Source organism: Haliaeetus albicilla, chromosome 19, assembly GCF_947461875.1.
Source record: "Haliaeetus albicilla chromosome 19, bHalAlb1.1, whole genome shotgun sequence".
Classification (NCBI taxonomy): Eukaryota; Metazoa; Chordata; class Aves; order Accipitriformes; family Accipitridae; genus Haliaeetus; species Haliaeetus albicilla.
Window position 1 is genome coordinate 1150169 of NC_091501.1, and position 21507 is coordinate 1171675.

General features: G+C 47.7%; 1 protein-coding gene across 4 annotated transcripts in view; it reads right to left on the bottom strand.

Annotated features, from left to right (window-relative positions):
- SGSM3 (small G protein signaling modulator 3) overlaps positions 1–21507 on the bottom strand; it is a 31278-nt gene that overhangs the window by 3625 nt on the left and 6146 nt on the right. For 3 of the 4 annotated variants that reach the window (XM_069807151.1, XM_069807149.1, XM_069807150.1), the window contains 18 exons: positions 17261–17344; positions 15877–15962; positions 14581–14647; positions 12948–13156; positions 12687–12794; positions 11565–11708; positions 10980–11175; positions 10601–10746; positions 8847–9074; positions 7845–7899; positions 4138–4265; positions 3676–3831; positions 3113–3167; positions 2626–2675; positions 1164–1316; positions 994–1064; positions 591–639; positions 169–254 (listed from right to left, as the gene is read on the bottom strand). In XM_069807151.1, the coding sequence (XP_069663252.1) occupies positions 169–254; positions 591–639; positions 994–1064; positions 1164–1316; positions 2626–2675; positions 3113–3167; positions 3676–3831; positions 4138–4265; positions 7845–7899; positions 8847–9074; positions 10601–10746; positions 10980–11175; positions 11565–11708; positions 12687–12794; positions 12948–13156; positions 14581–14647; positions 15877–15962; positions 17261–17267 (1994 nt within the window). In that variant the 5' untranslated portion in view covers positions 17268–17344. Of the gene's footprint in view, positions 1–168; positions 255–590; positions 640–993; positions 1065–1163; positions 1317–2625; positions 2676–3112; positions 3168–3675; positions 3832–4137; positions 4266–7844; positions 7900–8846; positions 9075–10600; positions 10747–10979; positions 11176–11564; positions 11709–12686; positions 12795–12947; positions 13157–14580; positions 14648–15876; positions 15963–17260; positions 17345–18690; positions 18771–21507 lie in introns of those variants that run through there. The other variant, XM_069807152.1, reaches the window with a different exon arrangement.

Here is a 21507-nt window from a genome sequence, read left to right on the forward strand (position 1 = left end):
CACGATGAACAAGAAAGGAGCAGGTCGCACTCAGTGGCTGCAGTGCGAGGGCAAAAAGACCCTGTGGCCTAAGGCAGACTGAAACAACTGCTGTCCTTGAGCCCACTCTGCTCCCTCCCAAGCTCCTTGCACCCGTAATGCCAGGGGTATCAGGACCAGATGACTCACTTGAGTCCAACGCAGATGAGGGAACGAAGCTTCACGTCCATCTGCGCATGTGCAGCGTTGTGTGTCATGTTCACAGCCTGAACCGCCTGCAGGGAGGGAAGATGGGGTTACCGCCTTCTCAGCTTAGCCTTAGGCACAGCTGGGCAGCCGTTTCGGCAACACAGCCAAATGCTGCCCTCCCTGGAGCGGAGCTCCCCACCCTCACCCAGTGCCACCTGCTAGCGTCAGGGGCGCCAAGCCTCCTGATGGCTCCACTTTCTGCCTTTCCCCAGGCACCTGGTGTCTGTACTCCTTCCCATCAGGGAAGGTCTGGGAGACTCCCGAGCATCTCCCTAGAGATGAGCCTCACCCTCCAGCAGCCTCCATGGGAAACTTCCCCACATTAGGAGCTGGGCTCTGGCTGGGCTGGGGGCAGCACTCACCCGGTAAAGCAGCTCCTCCGGAGTGAGGACTTTGCCATCTTCATCAAGCCTGCAAAGATCACAGCAGAGACATAGCTAGCTCTGAGGCCACCATGGGCACATGCAGGCCTCTCCCCCTCCATACCCCAACAGCTCTCTCGCTACTGCTGAGCCCACAGGTGATCCTGCAGCCATGAGAGAGGAAGACACAGACCCAGAAGCAAACACAGGAGCCTGGGGAAGGGGACAAGAGCCACTGCCAGCCCCAAGTCAGCACAGGCACAGCAGCATGCTGACAGCACACCCACAGGAGGATGGGGCAGACTGTGTCCCTTCCCAAGGTGGAGAGCAGCAGCAGCAGTTTGATGAGCATGCAGGAGCAGGGCAGAGACCCAGCCGCTTGGTGTGACTAAAGCGGCCTTACCTGTAAGTCTTGCAGAGCACAAGGCGAGAATACACAGAGTCAAAGTCCCGTTCCACCTCCCGGCTTGCAGCCTAGTAGGGCAGAGGGACAGTCAGCATACTCTGCCCTACAGCCCCCTCACCCCAGCCCTCCGGTAACGCTGCCCCATGAAGGGAACCGAGACATCTCACCTCTTCAATGAACAGCCAGGGATGGCAGGGCCCCCCCAGCAGAGATGGCTTCTTCAGTCCATGTTCAAATATGGACTTCAAGGCTGGACAGAGTGTCCCTCGCACCAAGTCCGTCACCCCTTCTGTGACTGAGTCATCTCCAGCGATAGAGTACTGAGGAACATGAAGAGCCAGCTCTCAGCATACTGCCGAGGTGGCAGAGCATGGAGGTGTTCCACTCACCTACAGCTTCTCTGCACAGACCTCTTCTACTCCCAGGTGCCCACCAGTCCCCCCTCCCTAAACCCCTTACACTCTTGCTGGCTCTTGCATAAGGCACCACGTTCAGTGCTACTCTCCAGGGATTTGGTGGGACACCAGGACCTTTGTGCCTAGGTGGTGCCCAGCAGACCACACGGGTGACCCCAGCACCATCCTGGCTGAGCTCGGCATGTAGGAACTGTTGCAGTTTGGTGCGATGCTGACTGAGCTAAGTTAAGGAGAGGGATTTGCACTGAGGGTCTCTGGGACTTTGTAAGCTGCTAAAAGTCAAAACAAAGGGGGATAGATAGGAATTCCCAAGTCAGCTGGTACACCACTTCAAGGTATCACCCTGACACACTGTTAGCATGAAGGATGTTCCAAAATTAGGATGAGTGGGATCCTCTCTACTCCCACAGTTGGGAGGAGAACTGCTCAGCAGTACAGGTTGCGTTTACACTCAGAGAGGTGATCTGCATCTAAGGCACCAGCCCTGAGAAGAGGGTGAGGAAGCAAGCAAGATGTCAATAGTGACATCTCTCTAGGGGCTTCTCTTGAGGGGTCTCAGATCAGCCTTTGAGCCCTTCCTTACTCTCCAAATGCTGAGGTGGAGAGGAAAAACAGGGCCTTCTCCACTTCCTCTGCAAACTGCCTAGGCCAACAGCTGCTGATGTTTGTCTCCTACCCGCTACCCCAGCCTTGGGGCCATATCGAGGTATCTGCTCGAGATAGATGGCATCTCGCCACTGCTAGTTGCGAGAGGAACTGAGAGAGTGCTCCCTCGGGCACAGCTGCTCGGGGAGAATTCACTGTGGTGACCGCAAAGCATGAGCGAGATCCACAGGCACAGCCTCAAAGGAGGAAGAGCAGGGCAGGGAGCCGGCAGAAACACTGCCCACAGGATCCTGCCGCGTACCTGCTTGCTGCTTTCTCAGCTTTCCCAAGGTTCGTCTCTAGGGTCCTTGCGAACCCAGGCATCTCACTCAGCTACCCCCTGCAGCCCTCTGGGACCCTCATTCTCCACTCGGTCAGCATGAGGAAGCAGAGCAAACAGGCTTAGGAAGATAAGCTGCCTGATCACATCACTAAGCGCTCAATAGCCAGAGAGAGCAAACAGACTCAGAGGGGGAAATATATGGCTCTCTTCAACTATGTTTTTTCAGTTATGACACAACTCTTTTTTTTATCTTGTTTTTTGTTGTTGTGGGTTTTTTTTAATTACCTCTTTACTCCGCTCATCCAAGATCTCCACAAATTTTGCAGGAAACCAACCTACAAAGAGTGGACAAAGAGGTGAGCCTGATGTAGACACTGAGAAACAACACAGACAAGACCACAGCCCAGTGGAAGCTGAGAATAAATCAGCATTCATAGGGTCCAACCCCAAAGAAGGAAGTGAGCAGCCTCAAAATCACAAGAATTAGGGCAACTGCAAGAGGAAGCCAATTACAGAACACTGCCCAGAAGCAGCAGAGATGACATGCACCCAACCACCCTGTGCCAGGAGGATGGAGCCTGAACTTGCTGTTTGCAAGAAGTAACCAGGTAGCTGCATCACTGCTCTCATACCCTGCTTTAACATTTCCCTGGCAGATGCTGTGGGAAACCGGCAGAGCCTTTGCTGCAAATGTGGGAGAGCAGTTGCTGTGGATGAATGGATGCTCCGCATCTGGCCCCACTCTCCCCAGTACAACCCATCCTGCTCTCACCTCTCAGTCCATTCAGCTCTCCCACCCAACAGTGCTCATCCTTCTGGGAAATGATCTGAAAAACAGGGATTGGAAAACACTGGTTGAAAAGAGTGCAGCACCAGGAGGGCTACAGCTGCCCAGCTGTGTGTACACAATGAGGAACTGCTTTCTCCTCAACTGTTTGCCAACATTCTCTTCTCACATGGCCCAGGGCCTTCAAGGGCAAAAAGCTACTGCAAACACAATGTTACCCCTGTTTTCCCCCAACTTCAGATGGGATCCCCACAGCTAAAACATGGGACCCAGGTTGGACCAAATCAACCTTTTGCTCAGCTGTATGGCAGCCAGGAAAGGGACTTGGTGGTTGCACTGAGAATGACCCACAAGACAACACTCACAGGAACACACTGCCTCATCCCCAGGCAGCCCCGAGAAACACCAACTGCTTCCCTTAGACTCCTAACTGGGCTCTGAGCTGATCTCCCTTCTTTCCCTGGAGAAGAGGCAGTGCAGCGTCCCAAACAAGTTGGGCGTGCCCTGTGTGTGGGTTGCCCGGGTCCCTGTCTCATGGGCTGACGCACCGTAATGATGTCATTCTTGCGGAAGCCCAGCTCATCGTCATCATGGCGCTCAAAGTCCAGTAGTGCCTTTGCTCGTCGTCGTCGGTTGCGGGAACAGGCCACATAGTTCTCGTGGTCCCGCTGGTGGCTCTCCATGCTGTAGTCTGGAGTCAGATCCTAGCATGCATGTGGATGAAGAGCAGAGAGCAATGACAAGCAACAGATGACTCCCAGCTGACCTGCCAAAGCTTGCATGCCCCTCTTCCCAACCCTATTCCTGCGCCTCGCAGGCGGACAACCTCCCAGCACAGCCCTCCTCCACCAGGGATGGGCTGAGCAACCCTCATCCTCCACCCATTACACCTAGTGTGTTCTTTCTCAAGTCCACACTCCAGGAGCATTTGAACAGCTCTGTCCTACGGTGGACACTCAACACTCATGCCTGGAGCACACAGCTGTGCAGATCCAGCTGTTCCCACTCACAATGCTGCAGTTCTTGGGATCCACACACTGGAAGTGCCGTGCCACCTGGAGAATAGCCTCACGCAGGTCAGCCACCAGCTCCGTCTGCTTGATGTTCTTGGCCTTCAGTGCCTCAAGATCGTCATCCCCTGGGGGAGCCCACACAGCCAGAAGGAAGGTGAGGAAAGGAAAACAAGTATAAGGTATTAATTTTTGTTAACATTAGAAATCATTGATTCTGCAGAAATCAGAAAAGCCTGACATTAGAAGTGCCTACACTAAAGCAGGTACTTACTGCTAATCTATTCAATAATGTAAATAACCAATACCAATTTGACTGCCTCAAATTTTAAGGAGCTGGTATTTCAAACCACATATGGAACTGGAGGATGCCATCTTTGATCTGTCTGGACAACTCAGTATACCAAAATACTGCATACTGCTTTAGAGAAGTGTCTATGCAGTATATAGATGGCTGAATGGTGGGACACAAAACTAGGGAACTTTCAAAAATTCTCTTCAACTGAAATTCTCTTGAAACTGAAACAGCTTTTGGTTGAACTACTTCTGATTTTTGCATACCTCTCAGGCTGAGAGCATCTTCTTCACTGAGTCTTATAAAAGACTTGAAAAAGCAAGACAGCCCACTTTCCTCTGTCAGTCTAGAATTCAGAGCCATGACACAAAAGCTGCCTTCTACTTAAGACCTTGACCTCCCTAAGAGCCAGATTTCAAAGGTTTTGGGTGTGTAGAAATGGTCATAAGTACAAAGTAAAAGTTACCAAAGCATCTTTCAACTGTCACCAATTCCCCCAGGAGTTTTGACAGCCTATCTCTATTAATTTATGCAGAAAGATACTAGTGGGATGGATTCTTTAGGCAGTTAATGTATCTGAATGCCTTAAAAATCGGGTACATGACGGTTGGGAACAATGAACCATTTGCTGCTTTTTCTAAAAAAATTCAGTTTGTTTTAAATTCAAAGTGTATTTTCATACATCTGGTTTTGCTCTCTCTGTAATATACTGAAGATGTGGTGGCTTGATTAGCAAAATCAACATTTAAAACAATGTATTTTTCACTCATCTCCAATTTTTATACAAACACAGCTTTTATGCATGACCCAAGTAAATCACTTGCTAGCAAATAGTATTCTGCTTATCTTCTAACAGCATTACAGAAACCAATATGAATAAAGTGTGGCCCGAGCTATACAGCTGCTGCAACAGCTATATACATATGAAGTTTCCGCTTATTGAAGTGATTAACAGTATCTTTTAATCATAAGTGACCCTAATTAAAAAGACCAACACTTTAAGAACATAATAGAAGCACAAAATTAGATTTAAAATTATTTTTATAATTGTTTTCTATTTGCTAAATTAAACAATTAGAGAATCAGACACACATTGCTTAAGAGAAAACTGAACTTTGCTTCTGGACTAGAAAAAATGGTAGGGCATACTTACTCCCAGTCCAAGCAATGAAAATTAACAAAACCTCCTCCTCACTGGCCAGGGGTAGGAAATAGAGCATGTAAGAAGTCTCACTACAGATTCAGAGATACAAAGATTGTAAATAGATAGGTGGTCACGCAGATGGCGGGGATTCCCGGAAAATTCACGTTGCTAAAACAGAACGTGACTAAAGAAGAAACTACTCAACCACAGCCACGCTAGCTCCATGGGCTGCCCTCATTTACATAGATCACTGATTCCCTCTGTCATCAATTCAGTCCCTTCTGGCCAAAATACTGTGCTCCTCCCTCTGTACTCAGATCAATCCCACCCAAACACAAGTAGGAGGTATGGGAAGCAAGTTCCACACCCTCCCACCTTAGAATATACACCATACAGAGGAAAGCAACTGGGGTTCCCACCAGATTCACCTCACTGCACCCAACATGCCTGCATGGACATTTCAAAACAGGGAACTGGTGCAGGATCGGCCACACGTGAGGAGGCTCTGTTTTGGGCCTGCCAAGACTGACTAGCTCTCCTGCCTCTCCTTGTTGCAATGCCCATCCAACAGGAAAAAGGCAACACGCGTATCTCATTCTCTGCCAAACTGCCTTTTGCTGTTTCTTCCTTCATTAGAAATCTGGTCCAACTCCTCAAATCTCAGCTAGAGAAAGCCTTGGCCTTGGCCGACTTGATCTAGCAAGAGCCTGGCTTTGAGCAGGTGAGGTTGTGCTACAGACATCTAGAGGTCCTTTCCAAACAGTGCGCCTGTGACTCCTGTCCAAGTCACTACTAAATCTGCATTCGCTCTAAGGAAAAAGAATTAAGTCCTGGATAAGTTCTTACTCCCACCCAGACAAGGGTTATGTACCAGCTCTACACAGTAACTATCACAGGAAGCAGACTTTACAGTTAAGGTTGTTTGACAGTTCCCAGTATAAGGTGAATTTATCACATCCAAGCTTTCCTTCCCCTCACTTGGGCTGAAGTTTTCCATTCTGGTCGTCTGCTGCAGGATGATAACTTCTCTATTTTAACCAATGTTTTAAGAATACTAGGTAAAACTCATGACAGTCACTGCACAGAAATCCCACTAACATGAGAAAACACTATCATCTCAGTTCTACCATTGATACATTTTGAAGCTTCAACTTTAAATTTGTCTTTGTGCGTGGGTATAACTTGCTATCACTTTCATAAAGCTACTCAAACTTGGTCAAGGAGACTGAGACACAAGAAAGATGCATTTGGCAGCTAAGTTCCCTGCCAGTTCAGTTTGTACTGACTGTATGGTAACATTACATACAAGAGGTCTGAGTTTAGGTTGCACAAGCAACTTTCCTGCATTTCTTCACTTCTGCATGCTTGACTTTACACCTTTATTGGTCTTCTACCATAACTTCTATATGTAATGCTGTATGCGCTTATAGCAAGCCTGTGACAATATATCCGCTTCCTGGAGAACACCAGAAAAGCTCTTCTCTGAAAAGACCAGTAAAACCCAGTTTTAGATTTATTCAGGCCATTTCAACCACAACAGGAACACTATTTGAACCCTGTAAATTCAGTATGTTGTCTTCCGCCGGAAAAACAATTTCTGTGGTGAGATGTGGCAATTTGAAGAAAGCTAACGAGTCACAAGGAAGGTGATGACAGTGAGACTTACAATAGAAAGGTTTATTATGGAGTCACAGAAGCAAGTTACTGCCAAACCCGTGCAAAACCCATTCTGGCCCTGTACTTTCTGGACATACACTGGCTTAGCTCATAAGCAAAGAAAATTAAGACTCAAAAGAGTTCACAGCATCAAACTCTCAGAGTAAGGGGGAACAGCAGTGATGTTTGCATTTATAAATTTGGATGAGTGACACACCGGACCATCCTGCCCTGTCACAGATCTTCAGGGATGCTCCTGAACTGAGCAGGGTAAGATCAGGAGAGTACAACATCCAGCTCGTGGACTGCATGTGGTCTGCCAGAAAACGTGTTTGACCTGTTGGTCAGTGCAAGAAGGACATTACAGCTGGGCTGAGCTGCAGCCCGCTGTTAGTCACCATTTAAGGACTAACCATCCAACCTAAAATTCACTTTCTGAGCTTAGACCAAAACAAGCAAGTAGAAAACTGCACTTCTTCCCTCTCATCCTTCAGTTCTGGCTCCCTTCTCTCCTCTTTCTCTATCCCAGTGCTTCCCTGCTTTGCTCACTCCCCTCCCTCGTAGGCTGGTATATTCATCAGCACCACATGAAAGGTACAGGATTGTCCTTACCGAAAAGCAAAGAGGTGATGCCAGATTTCCTACGCTGAGTCCTGCGCCGCACAATCTGAGGGAGAGGGAAGAGAGAGAGCAAAGTGCACACATCAGGACAGATTTCAGAAATAAAGTAAAGCAACCCTCCACACAGGTCAGCTCTGGGCAAAGGGTCCTGACAGCTACCACTGGAAAGGGCAGGCAAGTGAACCAGCAATTTTTAGACAGGAGTTGTTCTAGTTCTAACACAATGAATCAGCTCTACTGCTTGATCTGCTCCATGTGCAACAGGTTATTTATAGCTCAATTATTACGAAAGCATAACTGAAGTTCAAGAGATCAACCATGATTCAAGTGAATAATTTTAGTTCTAATCTACTTGTTGCCAAAACCAGTTCTACACGTAATTATATATAAATTTCTAAATGGATGCCTACTACATTCTAGAATTGCAGGAGTGTCTTGCGATTAGACGAGCATCAAGAATATACCTTCCACGCAGCATCGACAAACAGTAGCTACTACATCTGCAACTGCAGACTGTAGTCCAAGATTAAACACAGGAGAATTTTTTATTTAGCTTCTCAAAGGCTGACGCTGTTTCCTAACTCTACCTTCCAGAGTTATTTTAGTGTATCAGTTTCTCACTAATGGACTAACTCCAGTTCCTACTCTGCATGCTCCAAGCAAATTCTGCCAGAAGCATATGTTGTTTCTTTTCGTTTCCATTAATAAAATGCATCACTCTCCATCATAACTCTCATTAACGATAATTACAATCAATGTCAATATCCCTTTCACCTGGGATTTATCAACGAGGACAGATCTGGCAGCATTTCATTAGTACAGACCTTCCCTTCACTTCCGAATACCTTCTCTCCACTGGATGACACAGTCATCCTGGAGCCAAAACCCTCTCAGACAAGACGACATCTTGCTCACAAAGAGCAATTGGGAGGGAACACATAAGGGAATGGTAAAAATGGAGCAGCAGAGGCAGATGGGACTCTGTGCACTCACTTTGGATAAATTGTTGACAGTGGTGCTGGAGTTGAGCAGCTGCCCTTGATCAGCAATGAGGTAGGCCAAGTGTTTGCGACGCTGGGTCTCCACCGCCACATCTGTCAGTGAGCCAGCCACGCGCATGGCCTCCCGCAGCAACACATCTGCATCTTCAATCTGACTTGGGATGTCCGAGAGCGTGTTGAAGATTGAGGCAGAGTTCTCGGACTGGATTAGCTCATCCTCCTGCAACGATGCAGTCATTTTGCCACTCAGAACAGTAAGCACGAGAGCTATGCTCTTAGGGCTGCTAGATGCAATTTTACATTTGGTGTACAGCCTGGGCCAGAAACAATGCAGGTACAACTACATAATTCCATAAAAACTTCAGTACAAAGAGCGCAAGCTACTTATGGGAGGGGACCAGCATCTTTTACTACTCTACTGCACTGAGATCTGCCCCCAAAATTCTAGCTGGTGTGTTTTTGAATCACAGCATCCATCACTAAAATGAAGTCAAATCAGCAAGGAAGGACAAAACAGAAGCTATTCTGCACCCACTGCCAGGCCTGGGCACAGCAGGGATCTTGCTGGGAACAAGGGAATGGAAACTCATCAGTCTCACACACTACAGAGTGCCTACCATGTCAAACCATGCTCCACCTTCACCTTACTCCCAGCAGACTCACCCTTGCCCTTCACACAGCAAGCTGAACCACAAAATTATATTTTGCATGAAAAGGAAAAGATCAGGTGGTTAAATGTAAGCCAGCCAAATCAAATGTTGTCAGGACAATGCCTAATCTCTTGGAGCATTCAACAGTGCCATCAAAAGCTACCCAGATGACCACAACCTTGTCCTGGTTTCAGCTGGGATAGTTAACTGTCTTCCTAGTAGCTGGTATGGTGCTATGTTTTGAGTTCAGTATGCGAAGAATGTTGATAACGCACTGATGTTTTCAGTTGTTGCTAAGTAGTGTTTAGTCTAAAGTCAAGGATTTTTCAGCTTCTCATGCCCAGCCAGCGAGAAAGCTGGAGGGGCACAAGAAGTTGGGATGGGACACAGCCAGGGCAGCTGACCCAAAGTGGTCAACAGGGTATTCCATAACATGTGATGTCACATCTAGTATATAAACTGGGGGGAGTGGGGGCGGGGGGATCGCTGCTCAGGGACTAACTGGGCATTGATCCGTGGGTGGTGAGCAACTGCACTGTGCATCATTTGTGTATTCCAATCCTTTTATTATTACTGTTGTCATTTTATTAGTGTTATCATTATCATCATTAGTTTCTTCTTTTCTATTCTCTTAAACCGTTCTTATCTCAACCCATGAGTTTTACTTCTTTTCTCGATTTTCTCCCCCATCCCACTGGGTGGGAAGGAAGTGAGTGAGTGGCTGCATGGTGCTTAGCTGCTGACTGGGGTTAAACCACGACAATGTCTCTGCTCAGAGATGGTGCAGAATCAAGAACTATCTTGGTTTAGGTAAGACGGACTCCCAGGCTGGGATCTAGACTGAATAGAGGGGGGCAGCTGATGGGGTTTAATTATGAGGGAACAAATGAGGCAGGCAGGGGAAACAGCAATCCCTGAATCCCGTGAAGTGCCTTGGAAGTTCTTCACAGCCCTCTGTTCTGAGGAAGGCAGGAAGTCGTCTTCCCGAGCACATTCCCAAACCACATACAGGAAGTGGATACAAAACCTTCTTGCCCCTAAAACTCAAAATTAAACATCAAAGTACTATAAAGTAGGAAGAGGACGTGGGAATTACCTTCATACTGAGCATGCCCAAAGTGAGCTGGAACAGCACCAGGGAGCCCTGGTAGAAGAAGAGGTCCCAAATACGTAGCAGCAGCTTGATGTGGACAACACTAGCGAAAGAGGTGAGGAACCAGTGCAAGGTGATTAAGGAGAGCTCTGTGAACAAAGACACAGAAAAGAAACATGACAAGGGAAGTCAACCAACCAGCGAAGATGGACTCTCCTAAGTGTTCTCCTCCCAGCTCAAAGATGACCATGCACGCACTGCCTCCAGGGCCAGGAGGTTTGCACCTAGCCCTGCTGCTCTCCCTTTGTGAAACAAGAACAATAATTTTCGTCTGCAGGTCACCCTGGCAAGAAAAGCTATGGTTTCTAGGGCACGCTTTTACCTATGTCATGCTCCTGGAGCAGCTTGTCCAGGCGGGGCAAGTACTGCACAATGAGCTGTCGCAGGACACGCTGGTCAGTCTGCACGCCCATCAGGGTGGTGCTGAAGTAGGAGGCAGGAACCAGTTCCTCGATGATAGCGCACATCATCCAGAAGGCATCTTCCTCCTCCAAGAAGAGCAGCAGAGAGGCAGCCACCTAGGATTTTGAAGGAAGAAGAACTGCATGTCCTAAGAGGAGCAGATCTCTTTCGTCACTTCCTCACATGGAGAGACGGACCAGTATCTAGGTGACCAACATCTTCCTTCCTCTGCAGCAGCCCTCCTGCAGTCTCCCACTGAAGTGATTTCTCCTCAGTGTAATGCCTGTCCCTCCCCAACAGATGGACTGAATTCTTCCACATCTTTGGACACGTGGTGCTACTCTGCTCTCCCTTCCCTAGAAAAAATGTTCCAGGTGGAAGGGATTTCCCTTCAGCTCATCTGGAGGCCACAGTGTCTGGTAGCACTGCCTCAAATCACTTGCCCCAGCACAGCCACCACAGACAAAACGATCCCTATCATAAAGACACTCTGAAAGCAGGTTACCATGCCAGTGCCTTGGCAATATCCAATCTCTGGGTAGAGCCAGGCAAGTCCCCGTAGTATCCTGCGTAGCCGTGGCACCCCGATACTGTTCATGTTGGAGAAGCAGGCGTTGCTGGGCATCGTGCGGAGCAAGTCCTTTTCAATCTGCGAGACAGCCATAAGCAAGGACAGGGTCAGCTAGCAGCATCTGAACAATTGCCTTCTGCTGTCTGCACTTCCCCATGGCCTGCTGCCTCAGGGAACTCTGCTTCCCCACACTCATGCGTAAGTCCTTAGGCACCAAAGAAGATGGCCCTGTCCAAGCACCTGGGGTCCCTTTAACAGCCTTCACTGACATGTGGGAAAATGTCAGTGCAGATGGTGACTTGGTGCCTCCCAAGAAATACTTGCCTAGGCTCAGCCCCTAGCTTCACCGCTGAGAATAGCAGGCATACTGGTTGGGAATTTCATCTGCTTGGATTTCAAGCAAGGCTTCCCAACAAACCTCCCCCAGAAAGAAACCAACAACCTGGCCACATCTGTGACAGGGAACTTGGAGGTGAACAGCCCACAGATCTCCCTTGGGTGGTGTTGTTCCTCCTTCCAACCACTTGAATCTAGCTTCTTAGTGAGAGGTGAACCTGTGCAGAGCTCAGTTTCTTTTGCCATGGCCTTTGCCTCCTCCCACAAAGGCAGAGGTCAGAGGAAAAGGGAAAACACCCTGTAACGGTCTTGCTGGTGTTCAGAGACTTTGTGTTTGAGGCAACAAAGACAGTCCCTGGAAGCAGCTGCCGCTACCTCAACAGAGGTGCATCTGTCAGCCTTTCACCCTTCACTTCCCTCAACGACTATCAGGATGTTTGCTGAGATGTAGCTGCAGCACTGTTTTCTAGCCTGCAGGTAGCACAGGTCCAACCCCTCCCTGCTGTCCTAGGAAGGCAGGCAGCTGCACAGTTGCTATTCCAACAAAACAAAGGAGAAATACGCCCAACAGGATTAAGCTTTAGCAGGATTCAGCCACACATGTCCTCTCAACTGTCCCTGCTGCAGGTGTTAGGCAGACACCCCTTCCTCCTCATGCAGCAAATCTTGCCCTTCTCCCCACTCCCTTGTGCCCAGTCAGCACTAGGCAGCATCTCCTACCTGTTTGGCAGCAATGGTTTCATCGTTAGAGCTGTTTTTCACGATATCCCGATACGACATCTCTGAATTCCTCTTCTTCTGCAAGGCCCCCGACAGACGCATCCACAGCTGAGGGGAAAGGGTGAACAGAGATAGGAAGAGTCACTAAAACAGCCACAGAAAACCATAATCTGGCACCCTCTCAACCAAGAGAAAGGAGTCTCGCTCCACTGTTTCTTAGTCCAGGCAGGAGAGCCTGCCTACAACAGGCAGCACTCTCACCTGTGGCCTCATGCTGTGTGGGATGCCAGCTAGCACCAGGGAGCGCAGCTTGTCCGAATGCGGTAGGGTGACCTCAATTTTGTCCCAGGTGAGGTCGCCCACGTCATGGTTGTGTGTGAATTCCAGATGAGCCTGCCACTTGAGCCTCTGCTGTGGCTCCTCCACCAGTGGGACCCCCAGAAACTTGCTGGAGTTTGGCTCAGCACCATCTGCCTCAGCAAAGGGAGGAGAACGAAATGAAGACAAGTGAGAGAGGGAACAAACATAGGGCAGGGTGGGGAGTAGGAAGGCCATCTGAAGAAAGCACGTTAAAAACATACACGTCTTCCAGTCAGAGCATGGAAAGGCAAAGCTTTGTTTCTAACTGTCTTCTCCATACAGCAAATTTTATGGTCATAAGCAAAAGGCACTGGGGCCTTGAGAACTAAGAAGCTGTCGGCAGGCTTCTAGTCTCTACTTACTCATGATTTAGTGCAGAGTGTGGCTGGAATTAAACAAGATCCTGGCAGCAGTCATCCTGCTGGGTTTTGTGAGGATCTGTAAATCAGGCTGACAAAAGCGTAGCAAGCCTCAGAGGTGGCAAGCAGAAGCTATATGCTCATGCAAGTAATGAGGTGCAAAATGTTAACTTTGGGGATATTTAATCACCAAAAAAGCTTTAGTAAGGACACTTCCAAATTCATAATGAAGGAGCACCTTAACCTGAGGCTGGCTTTCTAAAATAGATACTTTAGCACAAGTACAGGTTTGACGTAAGACACTCTGTCTTTCATCATATCATGCATCCCAACAATGCAATCCAAATCTTTCTGCTGATTTTTATAATGCACAAGTCTATCAAATGTCCTGGCTGAAGAAAATCACTGTGTCCTGTCCTCATCTCCAGGTCATTGTTTCAAAGAGGATCCTCTATGACTCAAGGTGTCTCAGGGCACACATGCAAACAACTTCTGCTCTTGCACTGTATGGCCTGTGCCCTGGAAACATTCTCTCAAAGCACATAGAGCAATTCCTGCATCCCCCACTCCCTTCTCTTCCTCTTTGCAACGGCAGCCAGTTGTTGTAGTTCAATGCCCAGCTGCAATAGCTCTCCACACCTCCTTCTATTTGGTCGTCTGCCTCTATATCTTGCAGAAAAAACTAGGATGTGGGTTTTGCCCCTAGCATTTGCCCTACACTTTGACAAGCTGCTGGGATGGGTAGAACACATACTGCTGGCACTCACCTTGGCTACAAGTTTTTCAACAGACAGAACATGTCCCTGTGCTTGCTATCAGTGCTTACAGTGCTACTGAACACGACAGAGACCCCACTGTGAACTGGGAAAGTTGCCCTTCCCCAGCATGCAGCTGCTGAAGGAAATGTAACTTCCTCTTAACTTTTCTCTCTCTTACCCATGGCACAAGCATAACGGGATGGAAATTACTCTGCTGCATAGTCTGTGCTCCAGACTCCCATAAGGCCAGCACATCTAATGCACTTGATTACAACGGTAGGATACAGAAAGATGATGACAGTTGGGCAGACGAGACCTAGCACAGAACAGTTGCAAAATCACCCTGCCATACTTAGAAGCATGGGAAGGGCTGGACACAAGACACAATGGAAGGGGGAAGGATGGGACTGACTTTACCTTCCTTATCAACTCGGAAACCAAATTCATCATAGTGGAACTCTGGCTGCTCGATGGATTCTTCTTTCTGGGAGATGTGAGGAAGGAGAACAGACACTTTCACCAGTTTAGCACTGAACAACTGAACAGACACATGTGGATATTGCCCCATCCCACCACTGTCCACACTGTGCCCTCTGAGCAACTAGAATCCTTGCCCTTTTATTTTCAATGCCTCCCACCACAGTTCCCAGGTGGGGAGGTGTTGCATGCCATTCCCATTTTGACTTCTCCATGGAAGTTGTGAAGCCCTGCCTTCACACCTGTACAGATTTTCCCAGCAATCCATTTTCCAGCAGGCTTGAGCACAGCATCATATCAAGATCAGAACTTCCCACTTGGAGGGGCACGCAGCCCTCCTTATGGACTGAGGAATCCACACACACACCAGCTAAAGTGGTCTCTGCTGTCTGCATCTCTAATACACAGCAGTCCTCTGTTACCTCTCCACACACACTGCAAATTCAGCTCCCTGCATTGCTTCATCTCCTGCCTGTTGCTTTCAGATTTTCTCTGCAAGGCAGCAGGCCAAACTGGAATTTGCACCTGTCAAGCAAGCCCGAATTATATGGCAAAGGAAATTAAGGTCCACGACCCAAATCTCAACTTGCCTCATCTGTGCCCATGGTTGGCATTGGGATGTAGGCGCTGCAGGTTACAACCAGGCTTTTTTAAGGAATGAAAACCTACAGACACCTCCTCTTTCCTGCAAGCCCACCTGCCCTTCCCGTGGGGTCTCTTGCAAGCATCGCACCCAGGCAGCACCCAAGGAGCATGCTTCTAGCATAGCCCCACAATAAGCTTTAACCTTCACTGGGCTCAGCTGCCTTCAGCAAACACTGCGGGTAAGTTACGAAATTCCATGTCTGCTTCCTTCCTTCCTGCTCTGCCCACCTGGTGACAAGTCTTGAGGCTAGCATTTCCTGCCGTGCACAAGCCATCCAGAGTAGCTTGATGGTGACAGAGACTCCCTCAGGATGTCAACATTTTTACAGTGGAGCAATAGTTGCAAAACAGCAGGGCAATAATTCACACAAGTTTCTTCGTGCTCTGCAAGATCCTCTTGCAAGAGCCAGGATGCAGCCGCAAAACACGTGAAGTTTAAGTAGCAAACAAGCATCCACAACCAAACCACCAGAGGAAGAGTGCGTCTCTCCCTCCTTTTCCCTGTGGCTTTCAGAGACCACCAGAAGTCACCAGGGTCCCTTTTACTTCTGTGCAGAGCCAGAGAACACCCCCTCCCTGCCCCACACATACCTGTGTGTATTTTGCCAGGATCTCCTGAGGCCAAATGCTGGGAGTGAGTGCTGAGAAGGGACCTCCGGCAGAGGGAGTGTGATGGCCTAAATAGAAAGAGATCAACATACAGCAGTGACAACCTGGAAGGACTCCCTTGGAAGATGCACACTCCATACAGACTGTTCCAGCAAGAGAAGGACTCTATCAGCAGTTTGTCACTACTGCCACTCTAGACATTGAGACAGCTCCCACTTCACCAAGGAGGCAAGTCATTTCAGATGGTTTTCTCCCTTATCATCAAGCAAAAGAAGCAGAAAGGGCAATCGGAGTTCTCTTTAAGAAAGAGACTTTTAGGGAAGAGAAATAGTTCCACGGCAACATGTGATCTTTCTTCTGCTTGGAAAAGCTGTGTGGTCAGTGCCACACCAGGGGAACCATTAAAAAAAAAATTAGTATGGAGAAGTAAACCCCCTCCTAGAGAGACACTGACTCCAGCACCGGCAGCACTCCAGAGTTCCCTGAAACTTTCTTACCCAGGCACCAAAATGGGAAATCAGAGCCCTCAGCAGGATCCTCCCTTTGCTGCAGAAGGACTGGGACACTTCTGCCCCTCCCTGCAAGATTGTCAGACCATGCATAAAGAGCTGCAGCAATGAAAGTATGCCTATCAGCATGGTCTTTTGTGTTCAAGGTAAGCACCTTCCCAGTCTCAGGTAGTGCTCCCTTGAACAGCTTCCTCTGTAATAATGGCAGATGTCAAGTTTTGCAATTGAAGCAGATAAGCATGTCCCAGCTCTTCCGCTGCAAAAAGGTTTACTTGGCTTCGAAGTACAGTCTCCCTCAGGGTTATATACCCTGAAATAACCAGCTAGACTGGGAAGGAAGGTGTACACAAAAATATGGGGTGGGAGAGTGGGCCACTGTAAGAGTGGACATGCTGGAGGGGACCTAGTTTTAGTAAAGCTTGTATATCAGTAGCTCACAGCTGAACTCCAGTCTTTAGTCTTCTGCCTGCCCTAGAGCTACCATTTTACAACAAAAATCTCTCAGATCATAAGCAAGCCACCTACTTTGGGGCGAGTCTTGGGAGGAGAACAGAACTGAGCAAATCTTATGAAAAATGGGGAAAGCAGACTACATTTCAACCTCCTTCTGTGTTCAATGGCTGAAGCAGGTTCTGCAGGCTTCAGCACAGGGTAAAAGAAGGAACTGAGTTCACTGTAAGTGAAAAGACAGCTGGGTCACAAAGAGTGGGGTGATCTTTTCTCCCCTAATTTGACCAGACAACACATTAGTGTAAAGAACAGCTCTTGGAACTAGTAGCTTTCTTTTACTACATTACAGCTGAAGAAAGAACAAGCAATCAAACGAGAAGGTACCATGTCCATTTTTGTCTGCTCACCTGACATTGTGCTAGGTAAGGCTGAGTAGCAGAGGCTGTCAGCAGGTGCAGAAATGCTCTTCTCAGAGGTGAGAGGTCACTATCCTGTTATAAAAACAAAACCCAAACAAACAAAAAAATTGGTGAGAATTCAGTTAGCATCTAAGAACATGGTGGGGGACAGACAGACCCCTCGCACAACTTCCCCACAGGAAAATCAAGTCCCTTGGTATTTAAGTTCCCTGCAGCAAAATTAAATTCCAGAAACTGGAATTTCCTCTTGGTTTCATATCTACCCATGAGCTAGAAAGAGCACACTGTCATTTACCAAATTCCTTGTGACGGTAACGTCATTGCTGACTGAAAAAATGTCAAAAATCAAGTCAAATTTCATCACCTTTTCCATCACATATTGTGAGTCCCATATTTAATTATGAATACTAAAAAATCACACCATACATCATCATTCTCTGGACAGACTTCCCATGGAGAAGGGACTGGAATGGTGAAAACGGTATAAGGTGGTATCATTAGATGCAATAAGCCTGAAAGAGATTTTAGGGGTAGAATCAGAAGAGCAAAGTGTATTAGGCTGTGGAATACAGCTCCCTGAAGGGAGCTGGGAAAGCTTCTGACAAGGGTCTTCTGTGATGAACTGGACTAGGATATGATCAATATGCAATCGAGTACCTCTGCAATGAGCCAGGCTCCTCTAAACTAAATCTGGTGATCGAGCTCAGATGATGAAACAGCCCACACAGCTCCCCTCCTCACGTTCCCGATATCAGCTCAGAGCAGATTTTTATAGGGGTTTTCCGGGACAACAATGGAATAGTTCAGTAATCAGAGATACTTCGGACTTTAAGATCAACCTTATAACTGTGTGTGTGAGACAGCAAGAGCCACCTCCACCAAGCAGATAAAGCTAGTGCTGGGATATATCAGTCACTCGCACTTACTTGGGAAAGAACCTGGGAGAAACTAACATTTGCACATTTGGGATGGGTTTTCCAGCTTCCCCTTTTCAGTAAAGCTACTTATGACTGCAAACCACTAAAAGAAGGAACCCCAGGGATTCAACGAGCAGGCCCTGTCCAAGTTGTTCATAGTGCTCAATGGTACAAGGTTATATCCTCTTTGCATCTCAGTAAGCTTTCCACTGAGCACTTACAGCCTGGAATTGGCTTGCTACAGCACTCCAAGATAAACAGCTGTAAAACACTGCAAAAGCATAAAAAGCATCTGGGTCTGAGAACACAAATGATAAGGCTTCGTCCTTCCAGATTTAAACAGCTCTCTGCATGAGAAAGGCCAACATGGATGAACAGGCACTCTGATCTTCTGACACCAACTCTCAGGGCAAAAACAAAACAAAACAAAAAACAAACAAGAAAAAGTTGAGCTTTTGTTTCTGAGAAGTAATGTTGTCCACACAATGGCTAGTCGCTTACCCTCGAGTTCTGTAAACACTCTTCCACCCTTCCCATCACTCTTGCCCCACTTGTTCTCTTAGCACCAACTTTTCCCTCAGTAGCTGAAGATATAAGAAGAATTGCAAAATGAGCACCTGAGCACTCATTTTAGATGGGAACATGCACAGCATGCACACCAAGCAGGTAAATCTGCTGACAATACTTATTCCCCTTTCAACATCACTGTGAATGTGTTTTGATGCTTTTTTTTCAGGCTTATCATTGCCCTGGTACCACAACTGCTCTGTTCCTGAGCCTGCCATATGTCCTTCTCCCCTGCCCTCTTTCAGCCCAGTTAAGCCTGTTTCCAGTAACTTTTATTAGGAATGCAGTCACTGTTTCAGCCACGTGGTACTTCTGCCATGCTTCTCGTTACCTGTGCTCTGAATCCCTGCTCAGTGCCTCAAGCACGTGAGTGTCGTTATTAATCTTCATCGCTTGCACAATCACGGCTGAACCAACCTGCTACGGAGGGGGCCAGTGTGTTAGGCACGTAGATGAGAAAAGACCCCAAAACAAGAGAGTTAACCATGGTGCTTGGGAAGCAGGGCAGGGGAGTGCTGAGGCCGAAGGTCCCTCATCGTCCCAGCAGAGGTGTACCAGAGGGGAACACCTTCCCTTGCCCACGTCATCACACGCTGGCCTCTGCTGCCTGCCCTCCTGTCCCTGCCATGAGAGCACTGAACTCGGTGGGCAGGTTTTTCCTGCCCCTGGTTCCTATAGAAACCTTCCTGCAAGCACCCATCTGGGACAGGAGAGGCTCACCCTGCTGCTGGCTCTGGGCTGTGCGGAAGGGCAGGGTGGGGAGAGAAGGTTCCTGCTGTGGCACAAGGTCCTGATGCACTGGGTACTGCCCAGGGAGCCAAGTGTCTCCAAGAGAAGGTGCTGAGGCCACCGCGCCAGCCCGGTAGGTCTTCATCACCCTGCTTTGTGCCCCCTCCGGCTCTGCCTCCAGTAGAGCATCACAGGAACTGGGAGGAAGGTTCCCTGACACAGCCAGGCACACACCAGTGCAAGCCAGGAGGAGGATGTCTGGCATATGCGTTTGATACAGTAAGTTCTTTCCTTGGACTGAAGGATATAAACCTAAAGCAAATCTCAAACTCTCCTAGCCAGAGGACGGCAAGTAACAAAGGGGCTCCCATGAAGCCTGTGAAATTGCAAGTGTGAAATTGCTACAGCTAACTTAGCTGTGTTATTTGCACAGTACACACTTCTGAAAACTAGCAACAGTAAGGGATACAAAGGGAAAAAACCACCCGATCCAACAAATATTAATGGCAACTCCCAAACCCTCAGAACTCTAAAATTAAAACCTGTTTTCACCGATGCATTAAGAAGCATGTCCCATGTTTAAAGGCAATTTAAGTTTCCTATACAAAGCAATTTTGGTCATACAACAGGCAGTCTTCACACTTTGAAAGAAATGTTTTTTTTTTTAAAATGCAAATGGTACCTGCTATTTGCAGCTTTACTTTTTGAGTTCAGACTCTAAACCAAATCACACCACCACCGATTCCAGCCTGCTAGAAGACAGCTATAATGACAGTGTGTGTACCTGAAAAAGAAGGCTGCAAAGGATGCAGTCAGCATCAGGTACAGCTACTTGAAGCACTCCAGCTGCTACACCTTTGGTGGAGTTGCAAGTACACACCGTGCAGGATTATATCCAATTAGTTTCTTTTCCAGTGTAGGTGTCCTTTAGAAATTGATGCTCATGAAGGAGGCCTGCAAATTTACTTCCACTTGGCAATATCAAGCCTCCTCTGGACACACTTGCTCTTCCACACAGCTGTGATAGGAGAGATTTCAATTACCTGGCTTCTTGCAAACACCAGATAACAATCTCCTGCTGCCTATGTTTTACTTGCTTGGCCTCTTTTGCCATGTGATCTCCATTTAAGCCCAGCGTGGTAGTGCCTGGATGTGCAAGGCATGAAATGACGCTGTCTGGAGCCTTTCAGTAGGATCTTTATTTTGGGACAGAAACTCCTTCCTAGAAGTGTTCTTCCCCTGCTGATTTTAGCAACAAAAAAAGTAAGAATCCACCAAAAAGCCACCAACAAAGCAACACACCTCTAGCAGACAGACTGTGCAGAAGACAAACACTGTACAAACCAATTTTTTTGTATGCTGAAAACATTACAACTAGTAACCACGCAGGAGCTGTCAGTGAACATCATCAGAAGGACCAGAAGCAGCGTAACAATTCTTTCTAGAATGATTTTCGTCCACTGTCATAGGAACAGCATATACAACACTTCCTCTGACAGTAAGCTAGCATGGGGAAAAACTCTGCTTTCCATTATGCTTAATTTGAACATGAAGCAGCATTGCACGCAGTAAATCCCACTGCCACCTCTGGGCTGTCAGCTGGTTTCCACTGCTCTCTATTCTCTTCCTTTATTTGAAAAACAAAACCCCACAAAAAACACAACCAAACATTTTGGAAGAGAGAAAAACGATTGCAAAGCCACAGTACTCATCTGGAGGCCACGCACTCAGGTGTAGTTCTAGAAGCCTCTTCCAGCTCAGCTTTTCAAATCCCATGTAGATTGCATCCAATTTAACATTTGGACCAACTCTTCCTCTCTCAGAAACCAGACACCAGTCAGACCCTGCACTGAATCAGGCAGTTCCTTTCTGTCCCCTCACACCTGGAAAGCATTGTTTTCCTAATTACAATTCTGACTTGCCCAATGAGATGCACAAGGGGAGATCTCAGCAAGAAGCCCTTTGCCTTCCCTTCCCCCATCAGTTTCTCCTTCAGGTCAGGGAAAGGCATATCCTGGAGCT